Source organism: Protopterus annectens, chromosome 9.part0 (genome assembly GCF_019279795.1).
Source record: "Protopterus annectens isolate FY-2018-M chromosome 9.part0, PAN1.0, whole genome shotgun sequence".
Taxonomy (NCBI): domain Eukaryota; kingdom Metazoa; phylum Chordata; order Ceratodontiformes; family Protopteridae; genus Protopterus; species Protopterus annectens.
Window position 1 is genome coordinate 1112617017 of NC_056743.1, and position 26442 is coordinate 1112643458.

General features: G+C 44.4%; 1 protein-coding gene across 1 annotated transcript in view; it reads right to left on the reverse strand.

Annotated features, from left to right (window-relative positions):
* The window catches only part of ITGA5 (integrin subunit alpha 5), an 805866-nt gene that overhangs the window by 491602 nt on the left and 287822 nt on the right, over positions 1 to 26442 (reverse strand). The window contains exon 8 of the mRNA XM_044083969.1: positions 6482 to 6526. Coding sequence (XP_043939904.1) covers positions 6482 to 6526 — 45 coding nt within the window. The remainder of the gene's footprint in view (positions 1 to 6481; positions 6527 to 26442) is intronic.

Below are 26442 nucleotides of genomic sequence, written 5' to 3' on the forward strand. Positions count from 1 at the left end.
GCCAGATGAGTCCCCCATGCATAGTCTGATGCATCTGTAGTTAGGATTTGGACGGCAGGGGGTGGTGTGAATGGCAGTCCCTTGTTTTGGTGACATGTCTCTGCCCACCAAAGAAACTCCTGTTGTACGCAGGGAATGAGAGGAATAGTTTACAGGCTGTGACAATGTTGACTCCATAAACCTTTCAGGTACCATTGAAGTTTCCTCATATGCAGTCTCGCATATGGAATTAGTAGGATGCAGGATGCCATGAACCCCAAAGCCTGCAGAATTCGTCTTGCAGATAACGTATTTCAAACAAATGGCAACAAAAACCCAGGTATCAATTAACTTTGTCGGGCGTGAGGTAAGCCATCTGGGCAGTTGTATTCAAGCTTGCACCCAGGAATGTAATTATTTGAGAGGGTACCAGTTGTGATTTCTTTCCATTTATGGTGTACCCTAGGCATGCTAGAAGCCTTTTTACAAATGCCAGATGTTGAAGTGGAGTGTCCTTGTCCTCTGCTTGAATGAGACAATCGTCCAGTAAGTATAATTCTGAATGTTTCTTTGTCTGCAGAATGCAATTACTGGTGCCAGGCACTTTGTAAAGACCCTGGGTGCAGTAGATAAGCCAAAGGGCAGTACAGAGAATTGGTAATGCAAAAAACCTGCTTTGAAGCGGAGGTATCTTCTGCAGGATTCCCTTATTGGGATATGCAGGTATGCCTCTTAAGTCTAGAGTTACTAACCAAGCATTCTTGCCTAGCATAGGCAGTAGCTATTGTAGTCAGCATTTTGAATTTTGGAATGTCCAGGAACATGTTCAGAATCAATAAGTCCAGTAATGGACACCATGAATAGTCTTTTCTGGGTACCAGGAAAAGTCTTGAATAAAATCCTTGTCCTTTTTCCTTTTCTGGTACCAGCTGAATAGCCCCCATATCCATGAGGGACATGACTTGTTTCTGGGCCTCTGCCCATTGGTTTTGTGGCAGATCCGGCCATCCGTTTGGAACTGGCAAAGTATGGAAATGAAATATGTACCCCTGGGATACGTTTAAATACCCACTTGTCCTGGGTAATTAACTGCCAATTTTGAGCATGAAGTGCTAGTCCCCCCCCCCCAAGGGGGCTGCCAAAAGATAAGTGCTTGGAGTTGGTAGAGGAAAGTCATTGAGACTGCTTACTGTAGGGTTGTGCTTTGTTTCATCCAGATTTGGAGGTGGAGGCACCCCATTACTTTGACCTATAAGAACCCTGTGATTGATATCTGGAGCCTTTTGAGCATCTGGGTTTGCCCTGAGTGACTCTGTTGGACACAGGAAAAGACCAATTTTTAGTAGGCCAGTGCCTACTGAACCTGGGTGGCTGCACTTGCAAGAAATCTTTTAGTTTGCATAGATTTAGCTTGGTCTTCCATTTTCTTTAAAACTTCTTCTGCCTTATTACCGAACAGAGTATCATGCTGCAAAGGGGCATCCAACAATTTAGCTTTAACATGATCAGGCCGATTTTGCTCCTTGAGCCAGGCATGCCTTCTAATCACAGATCCAGTAATGGTGGCCCTGCTCCGAGGAATCAAAACCACACTGCAAAGTATGCTTTTCCAACCCACTCTGCTGAATGCAATAAATCCTGTAACTATTTTCCACACAATTAGAAATCATCATTTTCTGTTTCAGTAAGCCCATAACATGCTGTTGATATTTAAGCATATAAAATTGGCAGTTTAAAGCCGATTGCCAAGGTTGCAGACGTATAAACCTTCTTTCCCCATCTATCCAGCACCCTGGAATCTCTATCAGAAGGGGTAGGATTTTTGGCTGTAGAAGCCTTAACACCCTTGAGACCCTGAGAAATAGTCTCAGGATCAGCAGCAGGATTTTTGAAAAGAAATTTGTGGGAGTCAGGAACCCTGTAATATCTGTCTGGCTTACTAGGAGCAGGAGGCAGGGAATCAGGAGCCATGCTTGATTCCGAGAACACAACAACAATGTCCAATACAGACGGTATTGCCAAAGGCCTATGCTGAGGAAGAAGGAAATCCCTAAGCCTCTTTTTTGATTCAGAGAAGTCCTGACTCTCCCAGTGAAAATGTTCCCTTAAAGTATGCAAAGTCTCTCCAAAAGAGTAATCCTCAGGAGGAGATGCAGATGGGATGGGTGCCTCTGCATCAGAATCCTCAAAGAGTGGAACAGAAAATTCCTGACCAGAAGAGGAATCAGAAGAAATGGAAACCTTATCTGAAGATACATAATCAGTGCTTTGCCTAGACCTCTTAGCAGGGGGGGTTGGGAACCCCTGATTAAGGTAATTAAACTTTCAGCCATTTTGATAATCTGTTTTTTACGCATAGGGGCCTGAACACATGGCTCATGCGTCATTTTTTTTGACACAGGTTGTTTTTGACCTTGTTTTTGTTGCTGGTGTCGGTTTAATGTAAAAATGTTGAGGCCTGAAAACACCGTCAGAAGCCGGTTCCTGTTCAGCGGCTCCAGACTCATCCAAGGGAGATACATCCGCAGGTTTAATACTTTGCGAATCTCGTGGCATACCGGACTCCGAACGGGTCTTAGTAGAGGCCTGCGACTCAAAAGTAGCGGGTATCAGGGGCTGCGAAAGCACCTCACGGAGTACCGGCAAACCGGCGACTGGCTTAGGAGAAGCTTTGTTGTCGGTTTTGGACCTAGACGGTCTGTCTCTGTCTTTTTCCTTGCATTTTTTATGAACGCCGGTAGTCGGATTGCTAACAGACATTTCAGAGTAGTTAAATCTTGAACCAAAATATTTATAAGCAAAAATATACCGACACTTAATAGTGCGTTGGTAAAATTTAGCACAAAACTGACAGGAAGGCACCTTGTGATCAGGGCCTAGGCAAGGAGTACAGTACAAATGAAAATCCTTATGAGGTATTTGCTTCTGACAAGTAATGCAATTATTAACTTTTACTGACATCGGTAAGGAGCAAGAAAACGTTTCCCCAACGGGGTACGTAGGTTTAGTTTGAAGACTTTGGTTCTGAAATTCTAATATGAAAATTTCAGGAGTCTGCCAACTGGTGCTTTCAAACTGCTGCTGCTTCGGGCACTGCGCGGCAAGAACGACTGATTAAAATGGCGTCGGCTGCATGTTTTATACCCCTGATGACCTGACGTCATGGAAGAGGAGACAGCAACCGAAGCAGGACCCAAGACTTTGTTATTCGGGCCGACTGAGGACAACCTGCCAGCAGATTACCCAAATGTAATGATTGCAACAGTGAAACACGAGTCCTATTCAGAAGATTCATAGTCCCATTCAATCCTAGGCCTCTTGGAGGGGGGGGGGGGGATAGACTACCCCTGATTAGAGTAATTAAATCTTCAGCCATTTTGATCATTTCTTTTTTAGGCATAGGGGCCTGAACATGTGGCCTGGGCATCAGTTTTTTAGACTGAGATCGAGATTTAAGCCTTAGCACTGAAGTTGGAGTCTGTTTAATATGCAAGTCTGTAGGCCTGAATACACCCTCAGAAGCTGGTGCCTGCTCAGCGGCTCTGGACCCATCCAAGGTAGAGACATCCACGGGTTCCATATATGAAGTATCTCGCTGCATACCGGACTCCGAATGGGTCTCAGTAGAGGCCAGCAAATCAGAAGTAGCGGGTATCAGGGGCTGCGAAACCACCTCACTGAGTACTGGCAAAGAGGCGACTGGCTTAAGAGAAGTGTCGTCGGCAGTTTTGGACCTCAACGGCCTTTTTCTTTGCATTTTTTCAGTATTCGGGTAGATGGATGGCTAACCGACGTAATTTCTGGATAATTAAACTGAGAACCAAAATATTTTGAAGCAAAAATATACAGACGACGGATAGTGCGCCGATTAAATAAAGCACAAAACCAACAGCAAGGTACTTCGTGGTCAGGGCGTAGGGAAGGAATACAGTACAAATGAATATCCTTATGAGGAATTTGCTTCCCACAAGTAATACAATTATTAACTTTTACTGACATCGGTAAGGAGTAAGAAAAAGTTTCCCCAATAGGGTACTTAGCTTTTAGTTGAAGACTTCGGTTCTGAAACTCGAAAACGAAAATTTCAGGAGTCGGCCGACTGGCACTTGCAAACTGCTTCTGCTTCGGGAACCGCGCGGCAAGAAAGACTGATGTAATGGCATCGGCTCCATGTTTTATACCCCTGACGTCATGGAAGAAGGGACAGCAACCGACGCAAGACCCAAGACTTTATTAATCAGGCCGACTGAGGGCAACCTGCCAGCAGACCATATGGTCTGGGCGTCGGTTTTCTAGGCATGGTTAGAGTTTTAAGCCTTGAAGAAGAAGATGGAGTCTGTTTAATATGCAGGTTAGTAGCCCTAAATACACCCTCAGAAGCTGGTGCCTGCACAGCAGCTCTGGACCCATCCAAGGTACAGACATCCGCAGGTTCCACAGTTGAAGCATCTCGCAGCATACCGGACTTGGAATGGGTCTCAGTAGAGGCCTGCGTATCTGAAGTAGCGGGTATCAGGGGCTGCAAATGCACCTCATTGAGTACCGGCGAACTGGCGACTAGCTGAGAAGCGTCATCAGCAGCTTTGGACTTAGGCGGCCTCTGCCTTTATCTTGGCATTTTTTCAGAATGTCAGTAGTCAGATGGCTTACCGAAGACATATCTGGATAAGTGAACAGAGTACCAAAATATTACGAAGCGTAAATATACAGACTACGAGTAGTTTGTTGTTTAAATAAGGTACAATACAGACAGCGAGGTACGTAGTGGTCAGGGCCTAGGCAAGGAATACAGTACGAATGAAAATCTTTATGAGGTATTTGCTTTCCACAAGAAATACAATTATTGACATTTACTGACATCGGTTTAGAGCAAGAAAAAGTTTCCACAATGGGGTACTTGGCTTTAGTTTAAGACTTCGGTTCTGAAACTCGAAAATGAAAATTTCAGGAGTCGGCCGACCAGCACTTGCGAACTGCTTCTGCTTCAGGCACCGCACGGCAAGAAAGACTAATGTAATGGAGTCTGCTGCATGCTTTATACCCCTGACTACCTGATGTCATGGAAGATGAGACAGTAACCGACGCAGGACCCAAGACTTGGATAATCAGGCCAACTGGGGGCTACTGCAAGCAGATAACCCAAATGTGATGACTGCAACAGTAAAACACGAAGAACATCTGGCAGGCATATCTGAAAACATCAAGTAATACACTGATGTTTCATCGAGGCTGCTAAAGTCACAGGATACAACAGATTTTTATCCCTAACCTTAATGGTGCAAAAAATCTATTCTATAGTTCATATGTTCATAGATTAGTTCTAAGCTAACTGCCATTGTTGGTCACTAAGCCTAGCCAATTACCCCATATGAGAACCAAACCTTATATCTTGTGTCTGTACAGTAAACATCTTAAGGTAAACAGGCCAACCTGTGTCACAGAAAATGAAAATATCTACACAAGAAAGTTTTGCAATGCATCCTCAAATTCATTTCTGGGAAAAAAAGAAAACAAGGTGTTCCCTTATTCCTGAAACCTCACTTTCTGCACAACTCGGCTCCCTCCCAAACAATGTTGATTTGGATGCAAAGCTATTTTACCATTACCACCTCTTTTTTTAAGAGGGTATTAGTTTAAGCTCATACGTTTCTGGCCACAAGCACAAAAATTTTTCAATTATTTTGTGCATCACCTACAAGTTTGACTTAACTATGCAATTACTTTGCTAAAACCATAATAAGAGCGAGTATTTTTTCACAATTCTCCTCAACGTCCTCCATTTCTTCAAACTTCTTGTCAAGACCTTTTGTTTTTTTGTTTTTTTTAAATGCACCTCATTCTGTTATGGACCATTTCTAAGGACTCTGTGTAATGAAAGCCTAAAGAATATTAAACAAAAATAAAATGATACAAAGAAACCACCTCATGTGACCAGTCATCTAACCAATTTCAGGCTGGCCAGAGAAGGCAGTAAAATATGGGGCACAATAAGAATTTAAAAACTTCAGGTATTCTTCAGAGTTTCAAAGGAAGTTAAGAATTCCTGTATGCAACACTGATAAAAAGTTTGCTACTTACTACCTAGCAATGATGGAAAAGTAACACACAAACTATAATGCTATCTTGCATTAATCCGTATAATCAACGTAAAAGCCAACTTCTAACCATGTCAACAAGTTGAAGAAAGATGAGACTGTCTACAGAGGCTGCAGTTGCAGTGCAGTTTCTCCCCCAAAACCCTTACAAATCATCCATTTTGGATATTCTGGGAGTGCAGAAATTATGCAAATCAGAGGGACCATTAATGGAAAGGTGGAGTAAACTCAGAAAAAAACGAAAAGCTTGGATGAGTATCGTGCTTTAGACAGACATACTCAGCTTTGCTATGGTACATACATTTTAATATAGTTTTAATAAAAGCAAGTGAACTTGCCCTAAGTTGACCTTTATAATCAAAACACAGTCACTAAAACAGTTATGCTAAAAGAATGCAAATTCTTACCTTCAACAGAGTCCCCATTAAATTCTCCAACAGCAACAGAGTAACCTGGAATAAAACACAAGAAAAGAAAAATAGTCACTTATGATAAATATCAGTTATTACAATTTTAACCCTCAGGCTGAGGGTTATGTACTGCTGAATTTCAGAGGAGGCCATTCAATGGTTAATGGCAACCAAGTCATTAGCGCAGGGCAAATTACCTTACAAATCCTTTCAGGCAAGTTTATTCCCTAACCAGATCCTTAATACTTTCCTTTTAACATCAGCTTAAGCCACATCTTTATAGTAGTTTGCAGATAAAGAAATACAAAATGCACTCAGTGCTAGTCCAGTACCAAACTGCTGCAAAATATAAATATTTATACAAATAGTAAGTTGTGTGCCTACCATAAATGTAGATGTTACAGTGTATTCACTGTTGCAGTCATTACTCTTGAGTTATATCCTGCTGGCAGGCTACCCTCAGTCGGCCAGAATTCCAAAGTCTAGGTACGGCGTTGGTTGCTGTCGCCTCTTCCCTGACGCCAGTGCGCCAGGGGTATAAAAGATGCAGCAGACGCCATTTTTTCTTGCCCCAGATGTCAGATGCCCCCAAATTGGAAGGCTGAAAAATATGCCAATAAAAATGCATGCACAAAAATAACATTTCCTTCATCTACAAGCAAATACACCGAAAAGTTTGTATAGGATAGAGAAGTGCAGATAAGTCCCAGCAAAGAAAAGGGAGATGGTGGGTGGGTAACCTGGACTGCAAAAGTGAATACACTCGAACATCTACATTTATGGTAGGTACACAACTGTACTATGTTCATCGTGTTTCACTGTTGCAGTCATTACTCTTGGGTAGAATCCCAAAACGGAGGTAGGGTGGCTGGGCTAAATAGGATTAGGAGAGGCTATGAGGCCCTGCAGAACTGCAGTGGCAAAGCCTGCTCTGGACTTGGAGTAAAGAGGTAAGTGGCAGTGTGAAAGTGTGCACTGAACTCCAAGCTGCAGCCTCTAAAATATCTTTGGTTGGTACTCCTCTGAGGAAGGCTGCTGAGGTGGCTGCTGCTCTGGTGGAATGAGGCCTAATGCCCTTAGGCACTGTTTTGCCATGCTGAAAATAGCAGAAATGGATGCAATGGCCTATCCATTTACAAATGGTCTGTTTTGAGATGGCCTTTCCTTGTCATCCTGCAGCATATGACACTGAAAGTTGCTCAGTCTTTCTGAAAACTTTAGTTCTGTCCAAGTAGAAGCGTAACTGCCTACGTATGTCCAAAGAATGCAGAACTTTCTCACCCTTGTTCTGTGGATTTGGATAAAAGGTAGGCAAGTGAATAGTTTGGTTGAGGGCTACACTGGACACCACCTTAGGCATAAATGTAGGGTTTGTTCTCAGAGAAACCCTGTCTGGATGAAAAATGATAAAAGGTTCCACAGCCATGAGTGCTTGTAACTCCAAGACTCGTCTTGCAGAGGTTATTGCTAGGAGCAGAGATGCTTCCCAGGATAAGAATTTTATATCCGCTGTTGATGCTGGCTCGAAAGGAGGCAGTGTGAGTTTTTCCAAAACATTATTGAGGTCCCAGGCCGGAACTGGTGCTCTCTTTGGAGGCCTAATGTTTTTGGCCCCTCTGAGGTACTGCCTTATTAAAGGATGAGAAAAGATAGGCGGCTCCGTATTGTAATGTGCAGAAATGGCAGAGGCAACAATCTTAATTGATGAGAATGAAAGGCCTTTGTTCAGCATCTCAGTTAGGTATTGTAAAATCTGAGGGATATTTGGTACACACGTGTCAATGCCTTGTTCCTGGCTTCAAGCACAGAATCTCTTCCATTTTTCTGCATAAGATTTTCTGGTACTGGGCCTCCTGGCCTCCAAGATAACATCCTTAACAGCTTTTGAAAGAGGACTGTGCTGAATGGCTACATTATCTGCCATGCTGCCAGATTTAAGGTCCTGAGTTGGCTGTGCAGGATCTGATTGTTTTGTTGGGTCAGCAAATGAGAAGTTTGAGGCAATATCCATGCTGGACCTTGAGACAAGCTCTTTAGGATTGGGTACCAGTGCTGGCGTGGCCAGTCTGGTGCAATCAGTATCATTTTTGGCTTCTCTCGTCTGACCTTTAGGAGTACCCTGGGAAGGAGAGGCAGTGGAGGAAAGGCATATAATGTCAGATTTTTCCAGCTGAAGGATAGGGCGTCCACTTTCCATGCTTGCTTGTGATAAATCATTGTGCAAAATCTCCGCAATTGGCAGTTGTGAGGGGAGACAAATAGATCTATGTCTGGGCATCCCCATTTCCTTATCATGCTGAAGACATGTGGATCCAGTTTCCATTCGTGGGGATCCATGAGGTTTCTGCTTAGTTCGTCTGCCAGAGTATTTGTTTTTCCTGGCAGGAATTGTACTTGCAGGTGAACTTGAAAAGCCAATGCTGTGTCCCATAAGGTCATTGCTTGTCTGCAGAGGGGGTAGGAATGTGTACCTCCCTGCTTGTTTATGTACCACATGACCGTAGTATTGTCTGTCTTTATCAGCAGTTGTCTTGGATGAAGCAGGTCCTTGAAAGTTGCCAGGGTATTTTGAACAGCCAGCTTCGCTTTTTGATTGATGTGAAGATGCATCTGGTTTGCAGGACATGTGCCCTGAATACATTTTCCTGCCATATGGGCCCCCCAGGCATAATCTGGTGCATCCGTTGTCAGTGTCTGTCTGGCTGTAGGTAAACTGAATGGCAGACCCTTATTGTGGTGACAGGCTTCTGCCCACCATCGAAACTCCTGTTGCAGGCAGGGAATGAGTGCAATGACCGTCTCCAGGCTGTGGCAATGCTGAGTCCAAACACTTTTTAGATACCATTGTAGTTTCCTCATATGCAGTCTGGCATATGGAATTAGTAGAATGCAGGATGCCATGAAACCCAAGGCCTGCAGGATTTTCCTTGCAGACAAGTGGGTTTTTGTTGCCAAATCCTTGAAGTAAGATGTCAGTTTTTGCTTGACTGGCGTGAGACAAGCCATCTGGGGCAGTTGTATTTAAGCTTGCACCCAGGAATATTATCTCTTGAGAGGGCACTAGTTTTGATTTATTTTCATTTACTGTGTACCCTAGGCCAATTAGTAATCTTTTTACAAACGCCAGATGCTTTAGAAGAATGTCTTTGTTCTCTGCTTGAATTAGGCAGTCATCCAAGTAGGGATATATCTGAATTCCTCTTTGTCTGCAAAACGCAATTACTGGTGCCAAGCATTTTGTGAAGACCCTGGGTGCAGTAGATAAGCCAAAGGGCAGTGCAGAGAACTGGTAATGCAATGAGCCAGCTATGAATCTGAGATATCTTCTGCAAGATTGTCTGACTGGGACATGCAGGTATGCCTCTTATTTCCAAAGTTACGAGCCAAGCCTTCTTGCCCAGCATGGGCAGTAGCTGCTGTAGAGTCAACATCCTGAATTTTGGAACTTCCAGAAACGTATTTAGTATAGACAGGTCCAGTATTGGTCTCCAGATTTTGTCCTTTCTGGGTACTAGGAAAAGTCTGGAGTAAAATCCTTGCCCCTGCTCTTGTTGTGGTACTTGCTGAATGGCCCTCATATCCATGAGGGCTGTAATTTGTTTTTGTGCCTCTGCCCATTGATTGTGTGGCAGGTCTGGCATACCTTTTGACCTTGGTAGTGTGAGAAAATGGAACCTGTAGCCTTGGGACACTATGTTCAGGACTCATTTGTCTTGGGTAACCATTTGCCAATATGAAGAAAAAAGTGCTAGTCTTCCCCCTAAGGGGGCTGCCAAAAGAAAAGGGCTTGGATCTGGTAGAGAAAAGTCATTGGGACCGTTTCCTGAAAGGTTGTGTTTTGTCCTCCACTTTTAGGTAGGAGCACCCCATTGTTTAGGCCTGTATGAGCCTTTGGGCTGAGATCTGCCTCTGGGACACCTGTATCTGTCTCTTTGTGGTTGGTCTGACACTGGAAAGGACCAATTTTTAGAAAGCCAGTTCCTGCTAAACTTGGGTGGCTGTACCTGTAAGAAATCCTTGACTGTCTGCATGGATTTTGCTTTATCCCCCATTTTTTCAACACCTCTTCTGCTTTAGTACCAAACAAAGTATCATGCTGTAATGGTGCATCTAATAATTTTGCTTTAACATAATCAGGCAGATTCTGTTCCTTTAACCAAGCATGCCTTCTAATAACAGAACCTGTAACAGCGGCCCTGCAAGAGGCCTCCAGTGAATCATAACCACATTGCAAAGTATGCCTTCCCACTTGTTCAGCTGCATGCAATAAATCCTGGAATTCCTTGTTCTCCGAACATTCAGTATGTCAACAATTTCTGTTTAAGCAGAGACATTAAATATTGCTGATATTTAAGCATATGAAACTGACAATTTACAGCCCTTACAGCCAAGGTAGCAGAAGTGTAGACTTTTTTCCCATCTGTCTAGAGCCCTAGAATCCCTATCAGAGGGGACAGGGTTTTTGCAGTGGAAGCTTTAACCCCTTTGGGACCCTGAGAAAATTTCTGGGTCAGCAGCAGAGTTTTTATAAAGGAATTTATGAGAATTTGGGACCCTGTAGTATCTATCTGGCTTAGCAGGTGCAGGGGGTAAAGAGTCAGGGGACAGGCCAGACTCTGAAAATACATCTACAATGTCTAGAACAGGTGGAATAGCAAGGGGTCTGTGCTGAGGAAGTAGCAGAAGTCCCTGAGCCTTTTCTTAGATTCAGAATAATCTTGGCTCTCCCAGTGGAAATGCTCCCTCATGGTATGCAGGGTTTCCCCAAAAGAATAATCCTCAGGAGGAGAGGCTGAAGGAATGGATTCTTCAGCATCAGAATCCTCATAGGGAAGCATGGAATAATCGTGTTCAGAAGAGGAATCAGAGAAAATAGAAACCGGATCAGAAGAATTATACTCTGTCTCTTGCCTAGGCCTCTTATCAGGAGGGGGATGGGAGCCCCTGATCAAAGTAATTAGGTCTTCGGCCATTTTGAGCATCTGTTGTTTAGGCATGAAGTCCGAGTAGGAGAATGCTGTACTTGTTTCTTTGTCTTTAGAGCTGCTTTAGTCTTTGAAGCTGAAGATGGCTTAATATATAGTTGTGTAGGTCTGAAGACACCCTCAGAAGCAGATGCCTGCTCGGCGGCTCCGGACCCATCTGAGGGAATGATTTCAGTGTGTCCAATACCTTGAGTATCCAGAGGCCCAGTCGGCTCCACGTGGGAGTCAGAAGCGGCCTGTGGCTATGAGGTAGCGGGCGCCAGGGGCTGCGAAAGTGCCTCACTGATAACCGGCGACTGGCCTAGCAGAGGCCTAGTCGTCTGTTTTGGCCCTCGGATGCCTATCCTTTTCCTTGTCCTTGCGTTTTTTGTAAACTGCTGTTGTCGGCTGTTCAATGGCATTATATAGTTGAATCTTTGGCTAAAGTAATGAAATGCAAAATCGAACAGACGCTTAATAGTGCGTTGGTTAAATCTAGCACAAAACAGACAGCTAGCAGCATTGTGATCAGGGCCTAGGCAAGGAATACAGTAAGAGTGAAAATCCTTATGAGGTATTTGCTTCCCACAAGAAATACAATTAACTTTTTCTGACATCGGTCTGGAGCAAGAAAAAAGTTTCCCCAACGGGGTACTTAGCTTTAATGAAGACTTCGGTTCCGAAATTCGGATTTGAAAATCTCAGGAGTCGGCCAACCGGCACTTGCGAACTGCTTTTGCTCCGGGCACCACGTGGCAAGAAAGACTGAAGAAAATGACGTCGGCTGCATCTTTTACACTCCTGGCGCACGGACGTCAGGGAAGAGGTGACAGCAACAGACGCCGGACCTAGACTTTGGAATTCTGGGCGACTGAGGGTAGCCTGCCAGCAGGATAACCCAAGAATGATGACTACAACAGTGAAACACTAACATCTGTAAACACATGCATATTAGCCAAGAGCTCAGACTTTAGCACACAACAATGTGTCGGTATAGCTGCACAGCTTTTGTCATTCAATACTAGCGAGTACCTCATACAAGACTTGCGCACTTCAGCCTCTGGCAGTCAAACATGGGTCACAACAGGTCATGTCATTACAGTACAAGAGATTACAAATGGAAGATCAGAGATAAACAGTATTGCTGGCAGAAAAAAGCTAAATAGTAAATTTAACATAAGCCACATACTACAGACACTTAAGATGAAACTTAATTTTAAAAAAAGTTAGCTACTAATGATTAACACAGGGAAGACACTTCCGTTGTGAAAAGTTTAATTCTATACTGTTAATTAACCAGAATTATTCAAGGGAGAGACGCATTCACAGTAAGTTAAAAGTGAAAACAGAAATGCAAATGAGAGGGAGAAGAAAAAATCCAGAAATCATGAAACTCTGAGCAAGCAAATAAAACTGTGTAGCAATGATAGATAGTTTGACAACCAGGTTATCACACTGAAGAGTTGACATTTAAAGCATGGTATTATTAACCGGTCCATAAAACAGAAGTTTCTGGAATGAAGATTATATACTTAGGTGATTCAGTGCAATTCTTAATGTGTTCCTTACACATGTAAGCAAGAAAATGTTTGACGTTAAGTATTAAGAATATTCGAGTTTATTTTGGTATGATTAGTACAGACAGTTTGAAGTAACAGACTCGAAAATTACTCCTTATGTATAATTTATATACAGAACTCATTTCAAGGGGATGGGGGTAAAGTATAGGCTAAATTTTACTATTTACATATAAAATACACCTACACGTGATATTATATGTGTACTAATATTATATATATATATATATATATATATATATATATATATATATATATATATATATGTACATACACACACATACACACACATACTATATCTATATATATATATATATATATATATATATATAGATATATATATATATATATATATATATATACACACACACACACATACACACACACAAACACATATGTACTATACATGCATTAAAATACACCTACATGTGATATATATACATATATATATATATATATATATATATATATATATATATATATAATACACATACATACATATAAGCCGCGGTGGTGCAGTGGTAGTGTTGTTGCCTCACAGCAGGAGGGTCTTGCGTTCGATTATCGGCTAGAGCGTCTTCTGTGTGGAGTCTGCATGTCCTCCCCGCGGTTGAGTGGCGTTCAAAAGACATGCATAGAATGGGCGTGCCTTCGCTGAAGGTTGGACGTCGGGCTGGCACCTCGGCACCTGTAAAACAAATCTGCCAATCATTAGCAGACTGGAGTTTAGCTGTGTGGACCCCTAACCGGAAAAAGCCGAAAGAAGAACATACACATACATATATGTTGTTGTTGTGTCTTTTGGCTTTTCCCGGTTAGGGGTCGCCACAGCGGAACTCCGGTCCGCTAATGATTGGCAGTGGATTTTTCCGTGCAGAGTTGCCAGCCCTGACACAGCCTTCAACGAAGGTACACCCATTCACGCATGTCTCCACACAGAAGACACTCTAGCTGAGAATCGAACAGGACAACGTCTTACTGTGAGGAGACAACGCTACCGCAGCACCACCACCATAGTCATACACATACATGTGTGTGTGTGTGTGTGTGTACATTGTGTAATCCACCTAGATAAGGAGACCTTGGAAATGGCCTTGCCCAAAAAGGGTCTAGAAAAGGACATGAATAATTGGTCAGACTTACGAAATTGCTTAGTCCTGTGTAGATAGAAACAAAGCCATCTATGAACATCTAGCAAGTGCAGCTTATATTCACTCTTGTTCTGCAAAGAACACAGGCAGATTAATCATCTTGTTAATGTTAGATTCAGAAGCCACTTTCAGTAAGAAAGAAAGGTTCGTGCGAAGCGAAACCCTGTCTTTATGAAAAATCAAGTAGGGGGGCACGGCAGACAAAGCTTAGATATCAGAAACCCTTTTAGACAAAGTAACGGCCACTAAAAAGGAGGTCTTCCAGGACAGAAATTTTAAGTCTACTGATGCTGCTGGTTCAAAATGGGGTGCCACCAATGCCTGCAGAACTACAGTAAGGTCCCAAGGGGGGACGGAATTCTTAACTGGGGGATGCAAGAGAAAAGTACATTTTAGAAAGGCCTTGTACAATCTCAAGGCCACAGCACTCAAATTTTCACCAATATGAAAATTAGATATGGCTACCAGTTGTACTTTAACTGTGGAGGAACTAGCCCCTTGTTGAAAAGTATATGACAAAAATTCCAAGACTGCAGGAACCGAGGCAGTAAATGGATCTGTTTCTCTGAGAAGCGTTTCCATTTGCTGCAGTAAACCTTCCTAGTGGAAGCTTTGAGGAATGCCACCAGAATACTCTTTAACGAAGCTGACAAACCAGGAGTCCTAGCGATCGGGGAACTGGAGTAACCAAGCAGTCAGCTTGAGGCTGTGCAGGTCGGGTGGACCGATGCCAGAGGGATGGGATATGAGATCCGGGCAGGGATCTAGAACCATGGAGGAGTTAAAGCATGAGACCAGAGGAAGGGGAACCACACTTGACGTGGCCAGAACAGGGCAATGAGGATCACTTTGCACCCTGGTCAGTATGCTTTCTGAAGAAACTTCGGAATTAGAGGTAGCAGGGGATAGGCATACAGTAACCCGGGACGCCAAGCATGGACTACAGCGTCTCTGGGGAAGTCCCCTGGGGAGAGGATTAGAGCGAAGAACTCTATGCACTTCGCGTTGGAAGGAGATGCGAAGAGACTGCAGCAAGGGTGACCCCACGCTAGAAAGATCTCCTCCACTATTGACTGTTTCAGAGACCACTCGTATGGCATTAGAATAGCCTGACTCAATCTGTCCACTAAAATGGTGGAGCGTCCCAGGATGTGCATTGCGATCAGAAAGACTGGTGGAATTCGCCCACTCCCACACTCTCATGGCCTCGCAGCAGAGAGGGTAAGATCTGGTCTCTCCTTGTTTGTTGATGTACCAGACAATGGACATGTTTGTCTGACTGAACTGCAATCGTCCCAGGGGGGAGAACAGTGTGAAAGGCTTGCAGCACTAAAAGCACTGCCCTCAACTCCAGAACATTGATATGCAATCTGGTCTCTGGGACCATGTGCCTTGGACTGTCCTTCCCAAAAACTGCCCCGCCCCCCCGCACCCAAGCTAGGAGGCGTCCATGGTCACTGTGGCTTGGGCTGGGGATGTTAAGAATGAGTGACCTGCCAAGATTTCCGGTGATTGGAGCCACCAAAGAAGAGAAGTCTTGCAGGCTTTGCTGATCCGTACAGGGTAGTCCATGGGGAGGTCTAACCAAGACCACTGAACTGCCAAGGTCCACTGAAGCACCCTCCTGTGAAGGCACGCACATGGGTAGAATTGAAATTGCTGCTGCCATGGAGCCTAGGGCGCGGAGAACGTCGTTCGCCATCGGTGTCCTGGGGCCGAGGATCACTGACACATGGGCCTGTAGGTACTGGATCCTGTCCTGAGTGAGAAAAACTTGTAATAGTAGTGTCCAACCGTGCTCCTATGAATTCCAAGGACTGTGTTGGATTTAGGCGGGACTTGGAGATGCTGATGGTGATCCCTAGATTGACTCCAAGATGCATGAAGGAGTCTCTGGCCATGCAAAGTAGGCGATTGGTGGTATCAGCGAGGAGCCAATCGTCTAGGTAAGGAAACACCTGAATTCCCTGAAGCCTCAGGTGAGCCACTAATACTGTCAAAACCTTGGTAAACACCCTGGGGGCTGTGGTGAGACCAAAGGGTAGGGCTCTGAACTGTAAATGATTGGTGCCTAGCCGGAAGTGAAAAAATCTCCTGAAGCTTCTGCAAATCTTGATATGGTAGTAAGCGTCCTGGAGGTCCATCGAACACATCCAGTCACATCCTCAGAGATAAAATAGGATGGACTGTAAGGTGACCATCTGGAATTTCTGCTTGGCTACTGACAGGTTCAGGGCAGACAGATCCAATATGGGTCTGAGGTCCCCAGTCTTTTTTGGCACTAAAAAGAACCTGGAGTAAACGCCTAATCCGGACTGATATGCAGGAACTGGTTCGATGGCCCGACTGTAAAGCAGCTTTGAAATCTCGTGCACTGCGGCCTCCCTTTGAGTGGGTGGGACATCCAGGAGGCACTGATTGTATAGGTGGAGTGATGAACGGGACGGAGTACGCCCTGGATATTATTTGGAGCCCCCAACGGTCAGTCGTAATGGACTCCCAAGCCGTTAGGTGCAATGACAATCTTCCCCCGACTGTCTCCAGAGTAGGACAGTCAGGCAAGCCCTCAGGGTTGCTGTGTGGGTCGGTCCGAGAAGGTCTCCCTTGACCCAAAGTTCCTCGGACCCCCCTCTGTCTCTGAGGTGGCGTCCATCTTGTCCCCCTCTGCCTCTAGGGGACGAGTTATCCTGAGTGTCACGGGAAAACTGAGATTTTCTGAACCACATCTTCTGCCCTCTGATTCCTAGAAAAAGATCTTTGAGGGCTAGAGAAGCGGACTCTGACAGCAGACAGTCTTCTCGTCCTTCTCGCTCTGGACTAAGGTGTCACAAACGGTCTTCCCAAAAAGGGAGGAATCGTCAAAGGAAGCATTCATGAAAGACGCCTTGAAGGAATCCGTGAATTGACTACACTAGTCAGAGCCGCCCTAGCCACTCCTTCCGTGGCATGGGAAAGATGCATGGACGTGTTCGAAACGGATTTCAGAGTCGACATTTTTGCCAAGAACAGACGCTTGTCCTCTGGCGACAAGGACTCTGGGGGCGACACAGCGAATTCCGTGACCAGGTCTCGCTGGAGTCGAATGACGTGTGCCAAATAATTCAGCGCTCGTATGGAAAACGTCGCTGAAGAAAAAACTCGCTTCCCAAAGCGGTCCACCACCCTAGACTCTGTCTGGAGGGTGGACTGAAACTTTCCCCAAGCCAGTTCTCTCGGTGGCAGCCGCCACCACCATAGCATCCACAGGGGATCCCTTGTACCAAGCCTGTCTGTGGGAGGAGAAAGGATCCTGTCTGGGCATTTGGGTATTGGCTCTATGGTGTCAGGCTCCTTCCATGCCCACGTGGTGATAAGATCCACTAATGGATCTGCAGGAGGGGACACCCAGGAAGTAGATAGGACCATGCCAAAGGCCTCCAAGAATACTGATTCGTCTGTTGAGGGTTTTGGGGCTGACCAACCTCCCCTCTGGTGGAGGATTTCCATGAGGTCTCCCATTGGAGACATCCTCGAACCCTCACCTTTGTCCAAGTCAGTAACTGCTGTGAGGGACTTGGGGGAGTCCATGTGCCTCCTCTTACACAAATGCTTACGTGGGGCCTCCTCAGTGGGACTCTCTGAAGAGGGCTCGTAAGTCATGGGGAGTTCCACAATGGGATCCACCTGGGGGTCCTCTGGCACGGGCTGTCCCAGGGACAAGCTGATGGGAGTCGTGACCAAATCCAAGGCAGCCTGGGTGGAGTCCAAGGCAATGGACTGGGGTCTCAATCCCTGGGAGAGAACCCTCTCCACCACGTCGAAGGCTGAAGGAGAGCACACCTCATTGGCAACCAAGAAGGAAGAAGTTCTCCCCGGCTAAGTCGTGAGGATTGGGGCCGAGGCCAAGGTAGCCAGGGTTCCAAAGGAAGGGCTCGGATCCCACAAAGTTTGAGCCGAAGACATCTCCATTCCCTCGGATCCGGCTCCCTGTTCCCGGCCTGAGAGTTGCTCCATAAACCCCGAGACTGATAGTCGGATTGGGGAAGGAGAGATGGGATGGAAGAAGGGCATATAGGTCCCCTCTCTAGCCGGAGAGGGGCTTGGCAAGACTCCCATTTGTATTTGGGTCCGAATGAATCTGCGCATCATCCAGTCAGCTCTGATAGACTCCTAGTTGACCGCGAGGAGGCGACAGACTCTGATCTGGCCCTATGAGACTATCTCGAAGGCTCCCCGATCCAAGGGCTCCATCGAGAACCTCGGGGAATGGACCAGAGGAGAAGTGGTCCTAACAACTTTCACAGGTGGACTGGGAAAAGGCTCCCACTCAGGAGATCACTTAAGGTGCCTCTCTACCCTTTTCTCTCTCTTTTTCCTTATCTGCAGCTTTTGTCTCCGCCTCAACAGGCTTAGAGGGAGGTTCAGTCCCAGCCTGGGGGGAGGGGTTGGTCGGCTACAGGAGCCGATGTCGAGGCAGTCGTCTAAGGCAGAAACTGGTAGCAGGCCCTTGGCTACCAGTTTCACCTTCCTTTCTTGAAGGGCTCTGGGATTGAACCCTGCACACACAGCACATAGCAAACTAAGATGGGGAACGCCAAGGCAAATAACACACAGTGTGGCCATCAGCCGGTGAAAGCTTGTGGCCACACACTGTGCATTTCTTGAACATTGGTTTAGGCTGGTCAGCCATAATACACTCCACTGAGCCAAACACTAAACTAGACACACGCACACTCAGGGGTTGAGAAACACACACAAACGTTCTAACTACATTTTTTTTTTTAAACAAACCAACGACAAGACGAAGGGGAGGAAGGGCTATCACAAACAACTACTCTCACACACTAAAGAAGCAAAAGTTCCACTTACACTACCCAACTTAGAGCTATAGAGACCACAATGCGTACGCATGAAGCTGCAAACGAGATCTGAGGGAAGGTAGGAGAGGTGAGGGATTATGGGTAAGGGGAGGAGCTAGGAGCAGATGCTTGATAAAATGTCGCCAGCATGGATCCGAATACCCACAGGTTGCAGATAAATGAAGTTAACTACTTCAGATCTATGACTTACTAAATAGCTTGATGTCAAAAAAGTCAGAAGTTTGTTCTGTAAGGTTAAATTACTAAAATCCCCATATTTTATAGAATATTCTTAAATGTACTGAAATAGCTAAGATGGCTTCTAGGTATGACCTCAAAGGCACAAAGAAGCCATTATTGTAGTGTATCAAACTAAATTAGATAATACAGAAATAAGATGGCCTTCCAAGTTAACCAAAAAAAAAAAAAAAAAAAAAAATATATATATATATATATATATATATATATATATATATATATATATATATATATATATATATATATATATATATATATATATATATAAAATCTTGAATTGCATGCTAGTCATTGTAAGCATAATAATTTAATTTTTTTAATTAATCTGAATCAAACTAAAGCAAGAAGCTCCTTAAAAGTGCGTTAGTGTGGCATGGAATATGCTACATCATGCTGGCACAACTTTGAGGGTTTCAGTATTTTTAATAGAAGGCTAGATGAAAGGGCTGCAAATTGAGCATTTGACCCTACTTTAAGAGGGTCAGAGTTCACTAATTGTTTTTTTTTTGCACCTGAACATAGATTAGCTGAACATTTAAAGACAGCCACGGGTGCTTCTACTGAGGTTTCACTGCATTTATTCAAAGAGGATAGAACTGTGATCAAATAAATATCAGCTGTCCACTTAACAGTACATAAGCAAAATTAGCTTTCCAAGAATACAAGAAGCTACCATCCAAACAGCATTCAATGTCAGAAAATAAAAAGTATTCAGAGATCAGAGATTTCCAATGGTTATAGAAAGACAATCTTCAGGATAGGTGGTGACATTTAGTTCCTATATGCCGTTGCAACAGTTTCACATACTTGAATACTTCACAAACAAGTCAGCTACTTTAATAATGGTAGGGATTTGAAGAAAATAAATATTCCTTAGTGCGAGAGTTTTATTTTATTGGAAAGTTTGTCGATACTTGGGTTTCACCACATGGATTTAAAATAATCACCATACTTATAAATGACACTACTGGATACTTCAATTGCTGTAGGGTCCCTGGGTATGTATGGGGGTGAAGGGACATAACTTCATTAGGTTGTCCGATCCCTAGGAGGCTGGTCTTCCAAGAAATTGCTGTATTCAGTAGGACCTGATGGTTGAGGGCAAAGCCTAATGGTTTCATTTAATCATGAGGAGACAAGGTGTGGAGGGGGCATGGTCAACTGTAATTTGAGCAGCCATTGTGCATGTAACGCATGTGTAACCTCCAGCAAACAGTTAAGTAACCACTATTACAATCAATTAGGGAATCCGTGTAATTGTGGGTTGGCTACTACGGCCAAATGAATACAAAGAATGGGTTCTACAGTCAATAGTGATAGAATACTGAACTTTGAGACTACGAAATCAGGGAGTTTGAAGTTATTTTCATGCAGAATTTACCGTGAGGCAATGGGATTATGAATGAATAGGGACAGTCAGTGAGCCTGAATGAAAAAGCACCAGACCCATGTAAAGTGTGAGTGCACTCATTCTCATTACAAGGCAGCCAAGCTATGGTAAGTAAATGTGTTTAGTTGTCAGGAAGGCCTCAGGGTTGGGCAATTTCTTAACATTCCTACAACTAAGCAATGACAAGTCAGTATAAACTGGATTAGAACGCAAGTGAGAAGAACAAGATAAACTCCTCCTCATAAAAGGCACTGTGGTATAAAATAATGTCCTTGACAATATGCATAAGCATTGCAGGCCATCCCTAGTGAAGGAAGCAAGGTTGTTCCCTTGGGAGGAAATTGTCAAACAGTGGATCACAATTTAATGACATCAATTACTGACTCAGCTTGCTAAATTCATTTTTTTTTCAAAATTGTACCATCATTCTTGAAGGCAATATGTTGCTCAATAGCAGCTTCTTCCCAGACTGGGTCCAACATACAGAGAGCTCAAACAGGATCTCATCTCACCTAGGATGGACAGCAAGGTTCATCTCTTCTAGATGAGGAATAACCAGCTCATACATATACATCTGAAGGTAACGGAGTCCAAGTGACATCATGAATCTTCATTAGCAGCCATGTTGTCTTTTTCAGCTTGCTAAGTAGAACGTCTGTATGCCCAACAGTAAAGTAACTGACTGACAATGACGCTGAGACAGCCTTAAGGGCATTGATATGTAGCTTGGGTGACTCCGGTTTGGTGAGGGAATAGTGGATGAAATTGTTATGAATGCTCAATAAGATGCAGGTATATAGCAGAAGTCTGGAATTTACTACTGTGCCATCTGGAAATTTAGGCTGGGTCTTCTTCAGTGCCTCAGCAAATGAAGTAATACTAATGTTGGACTGCAGTGGGGTGGGACAGCGCTGGTTTGTAAGAGATTAGCCTCCAGTTTGAATAAATATTTATACATCTCAAGTTTAAGTAAATATTTGTCTCATAAGTAAAGTATTAGTTACCGGTAAGGTGTTTTCAGTTAACATGTCTGTTATACTACCTTCAGAGCTCATAGTTCTAGCACATCAGTTACAAATGAGATTAGGGCAGACCGTAATCTCATAGTAGGGTCACAGGTTCATAGAAGGTTACTAGGTTAAAGGGCCTAGAGCCCTTGCAAACCTAGCCATATTTATCCCAAGTTGCCCTAATTATCAGTGGTTAGGTGAGTGAACTTCCAAAGACAGGGGTCTATGGTAGTTAATAACCATCTGGGGTACAGTGTAGAGTGAGAGTAGAGAAGATGTTACTACACTTGTGCAATACTACAACACTATGCATGAGAATAGCCACAAAACAAAAAGTACAGTTTTGTACCTACCATAAATGTAGATGTTAGAGTGTATCCCCTGCTGCAGTCATCACACTTGGGTTATCCTGTAGTCAGGCGGTCCCGCAGTCGGCCAGAATTCCAAAGTCTTGGGCCGGCATCGGTTGCTGTCGCGTCTTCCCTGACTGACGTCAGTGCGCCAGGGGTATATATAATGCATCCGACTCAATTTTCTTCAGTTTTTCTTGCCCCAGATGTCAGGTGCCCCCAAAAAGGTGGTCAGTAAATAGTACCAATCTAAAAAGTTTAGCAGGCAAAACATCCCTCCAGCTATAAGCAAATACATCACAAAGGTAGTATCAGGTTTGAAGGTATTGTAAAGTTTTAGTTAGTTAGGTCAGAGGGGATGGAGGGAGGGTAACCTCGACTGCAGCAGGGTATACACTCGAACATCTACATTTATGGTAGGTACAAAACTGTACTACGTTCATCGTGTTACCCTGCTGCAGTCATCACACTTGGGTAGAATCCCAAAGCTAAGGATGGGACGTGGAGTCAAACAGGGTTAGAGGAGGCTAGAAGGCCCTGCAGAACTGCAGTGGTGAAGCCAGCTCTAGTCTTAGAGTAATGTGGTAAGTGGTAGTATTTGGTGAAGGCGTGTACTGAACTCCAAGTTGAAGCTTCCAAAATATCCTTGGTTGGCACCCCCCTGAGGAAGGCTGCAGACGTAGCTGCTGCCCTAGTAGAGTGGGGCCTTATGGTAGCAGGAACTGGTTTTCCATGATGGGTGTAGCAAAAACGAATGCAATGTCCTATCCATTTGGAAATGGTCTGTTTTGATATAGCCTTCCCCTGTGAAGCTGCAGCATAGGATACAAAGAGCTGGTCAGATTTTCTGAAAACCTTAGTTTTATCCAAGTAGTAACGTAGTTGCCTGTGAATGTCCAAGGAGTGCAGGAGTCTTTCTCCTTTGTTCTGTGGATTTGGAAAGAAGGTGGGTAAGTGGATGGTTTGGTTTAGAGCCACACTCGATACCACCTTAGGCATAAAGGAGGGATTAGTTCGTAGAGAAACTCTGTCTTGATGGAAAATGAGGAAAGGCTCTACTGCCATTAGTGCCTGAAGCTCTGAGACTCTTCTGGCTGAAGTTATTTCTAGCAGCAGGGCAGTCTTCCATGATGTAAACTTTAGGTAAGCAGAGAAAGCTGGTTCAAAAGGAGGTAGCATAAGTTTTTCCAGAACAAAGTTGAGGCCCCAGGTTGGTGTAGGTGCTCTCCTGGGGGGCTTAATGTTTTTGGCCCCTCTGAGAAACTACCTTAGAAGCGGGAGGATCCGTGTTGTAGTGGGCTGAAATAGCTGAGGCGTGGATTTTAATAGATGAAAAAAAGTCATTTGTGCAACATCTCAGTTAAATTCTGTATAATCTGAGGTATGTGAGGCTGAAGGGTATTTTGGCCTTAGCTTGGTTCCAGGCGCAAAACCTTTTCCATTTGTCCGAGTAGGCCTTCCTGGTGCTGGGCCTCCTAGCTTCCAGAATAACATCCATAACTGCTTGAGGAAGCTGGTTGCTTAGGTAATTTGCCATGCAGCCAAATTTAAGGTTTTGAGCTGGCTGTGTAGAATCTGATTGTCTTGCTGTGTGAGCAAATGAGCAATTTGTGGTAAAATCCAAGGTGGGCCCTGGGCCATATTCCTTAGTAGTGGGTGCCAGTGCTGGCGTGGCCAGTCTGGGGCTATGAGTATCATTCTGGGTCTCTCCTTCCTGACTTTCAGCAGCACCTTTGTGAGAAGGGGCAGTGGAGGGAAGGCATATACTATCAGGTTTTTCCATCTGAGAGTGTGTCCACTTTCCATACTTGATGGTGAAACGTCCTTGTACAAAATTTTGTTAGCTGATAGTTTTGGGGGCTGGCAAACAGGTCTATGTCTGGGTGGCCCCATTTTTGAGTTATCAATGCAAATACTTGTGGATCCAGTTTCCACTCGTGGGTATCCATGATGTTTCTGCTGAGGTCGTCTGCCAATGTGTTCTTTTTTCCTGGCAGGAATTGAGCTTGTAGCTGAACTTGGTAAGCCAGTGCTGTGTTCCACAAAGTCACTGCTTGCCTGCATAGAGGGTAGGAGTGTGTACCCCCTTGTTTGTTTATATACCACATTACTGTGGTATTGTCCGTCCTTATTGTAAGCTGTCCTGGATGCAAGAGGTCCTTGAAGGCTGTCAGGGCATTCTGTACAGCTAGCATTTATTTTTGATTGATTTGCAGATTCCTTTGATCTGCAGTCCATATGCCTTGAACGCACTGTCCTGCCATGTGTGCCCCCCAGGCATAGTCCGATGCATCTGTTGTCATAGTTTGCCTGGCTGGGGGCAAGGTGAAAGGCTGACCCTTGTTGAGGTGACATGCCTGTGACCACCATAGAAACTCTTGTTGAAGGCAGGGAATGAGAGATCATTATGTCCAAGCTGTGGCTGTGTTGAGACCATATGCTTTTTAGGTACCACTGTAATTTCCTCATATGCAGCTTTGCAAATGGTATTAGTATGCAAGATGCCATGAAGCCCAAGGCCTGCAGAATTTTTCTTGCAGGAAGTTGGGTCTTTGTTGCCATTGTTTTGAAATATTGAGTCAGTTGTAGTCGTTTCTCTGGTGTCAGATAAGCCATCTGGGCCGTTGTATTCAAGCTGGCACCCAGGAATGTCATTTTGTGAGGGTACTAGTTTTGATTTCTTTTCGTTTACTGTGTACCCTAGGCAACTTGGGTGTTTTACAAAAGACAGATGTTGTAAGAGGATGTCCTTGCTTTCTGCTTGGATGAGGCAGTCGTCCAGGTATGGGTATATTTGAATTCCTCTTTGTCTGCAGTATGCAATTACTGGTGCCAGGCATTTTGTGAAAACCCTGGGCGCATGGGATAAGCCAAAGGGCAGTGCAGAGAATTGGTAATGGGTTGAACCTGCAATGAAACAGAGGTATCTTCTGCAATTTTGTCTGATAGGGACATGCAGGTATGCCTCCATGAGGCCCAACGTTACTAGCCATGCTTTCTTGCCCAACATGGGAAGAAGCTGCTGTAGTGTTAGCATCTTGAATTTGGGTACTTGTAAAAAGGTGTTTAGAATTGAAAGGTCCAGAATTGGTCTCCAAGCATTGTCCTTTCTGGGGACTAGAATGAGTCTTGAGTAAAATCCTTGGCCTTGCTCCCGTGTAGGTACCAGTTGAATGGCTCTCATGTCCATGAGAGCTGTAATTTGTTTTTGTGTCTCTGCCCATTGATTTTGTGGCAGGTTTGGCATTCCTCTTATCGTTGGCAAGGTGTGGAAATGGAATCTGTATCCTTGTGAAATAATGTCTAGGACAGATTTGTCCTTTGTGACTATGCGCCAGCTGTCTGAAAAAAGTGCTAATTTTCCTCCCAAAGGAGCTGCCAAGAGAGTTTTGCTTGGCCATATGAGGTTTAAGTCATTGTGTTTGCTTTCTAGTAGTTTGGGGCCTGTCTTCTCCTCCCTTCTGTGTTGCAGTGCCCCATTGTCAAGGTTTGTAGTGGGTTTGTGGTTGTCCTCTGCCTCTTGGACATCTGTATTTACCCCTCGGAGGTCTGTCAGTAGCTGGAAAGGACCAATTTTTTGTTGGCCACTTTCTGCTGAAGCGATGGGGCTGAACCTGTAAGAAATCTTTGACCGTCTGCATAGATTTTGCCTTATCCTCCATTTTCTTTAAGACGACTTCTGCTTTAACTCCAAATAGGACATCCTGCTGTAAGGGAGCATCTAGTAACTTTGCTTTAACATGATCAGGCAGAGTTTGTTCCTTTAACCAGGCATGCCTACGTATAATAGACCCAGTAACAGCTGCTCTACAGGAAGCTTCCAAGGAGTCAAATCCACATTGTAAAGTATGTTTGCCCACCTGTTCAGCTGCATGCAACAGTTCCTGCATTTCTTTCAATTCAGACTGTTGAGGGTGTGTGCTCATCTTTTGTTTTATTTGAGACATTAGAAATTGCTGGTATTTTAGCATGTGAAATTGACAATTTAGTGCTCTCATAGCTAGAGTGGCTGAGGTGTAAACCTTCTTCCCTCACCTGTCTAGTGCTCTGGAGTCCCTTTCAGAGGGTACAGGATTTTCTGCCATAGAAGCCTTAGCCCCTTTGGGACCCTGGGAGATAGTCTCCGGGTCAGCAACAGGGCTTTTGTAAAGGACTTTGTGGGAGTCAGGCACTCTATAATATCTGTCTGGTTTGGCTGGAGCAGGAGGCAGAGAATCTGGGTTTAAACTACATTCTAAGTAAACATCATCCACAATGTCTAAAACTGGGGGGATAGCAAGTGGTCTGTGCTGGGGGAGTAAAAGAAACTCTCTGAGCCTTTTCTTTGAGTCAGAGTAGTCCTGACCTTCCCAGTGAAAATGTTCCCTCATAGTATGTAAAGTTTCCCCAAAGGAGTAGTCTTCAGGGGGGAGAAGCTGAG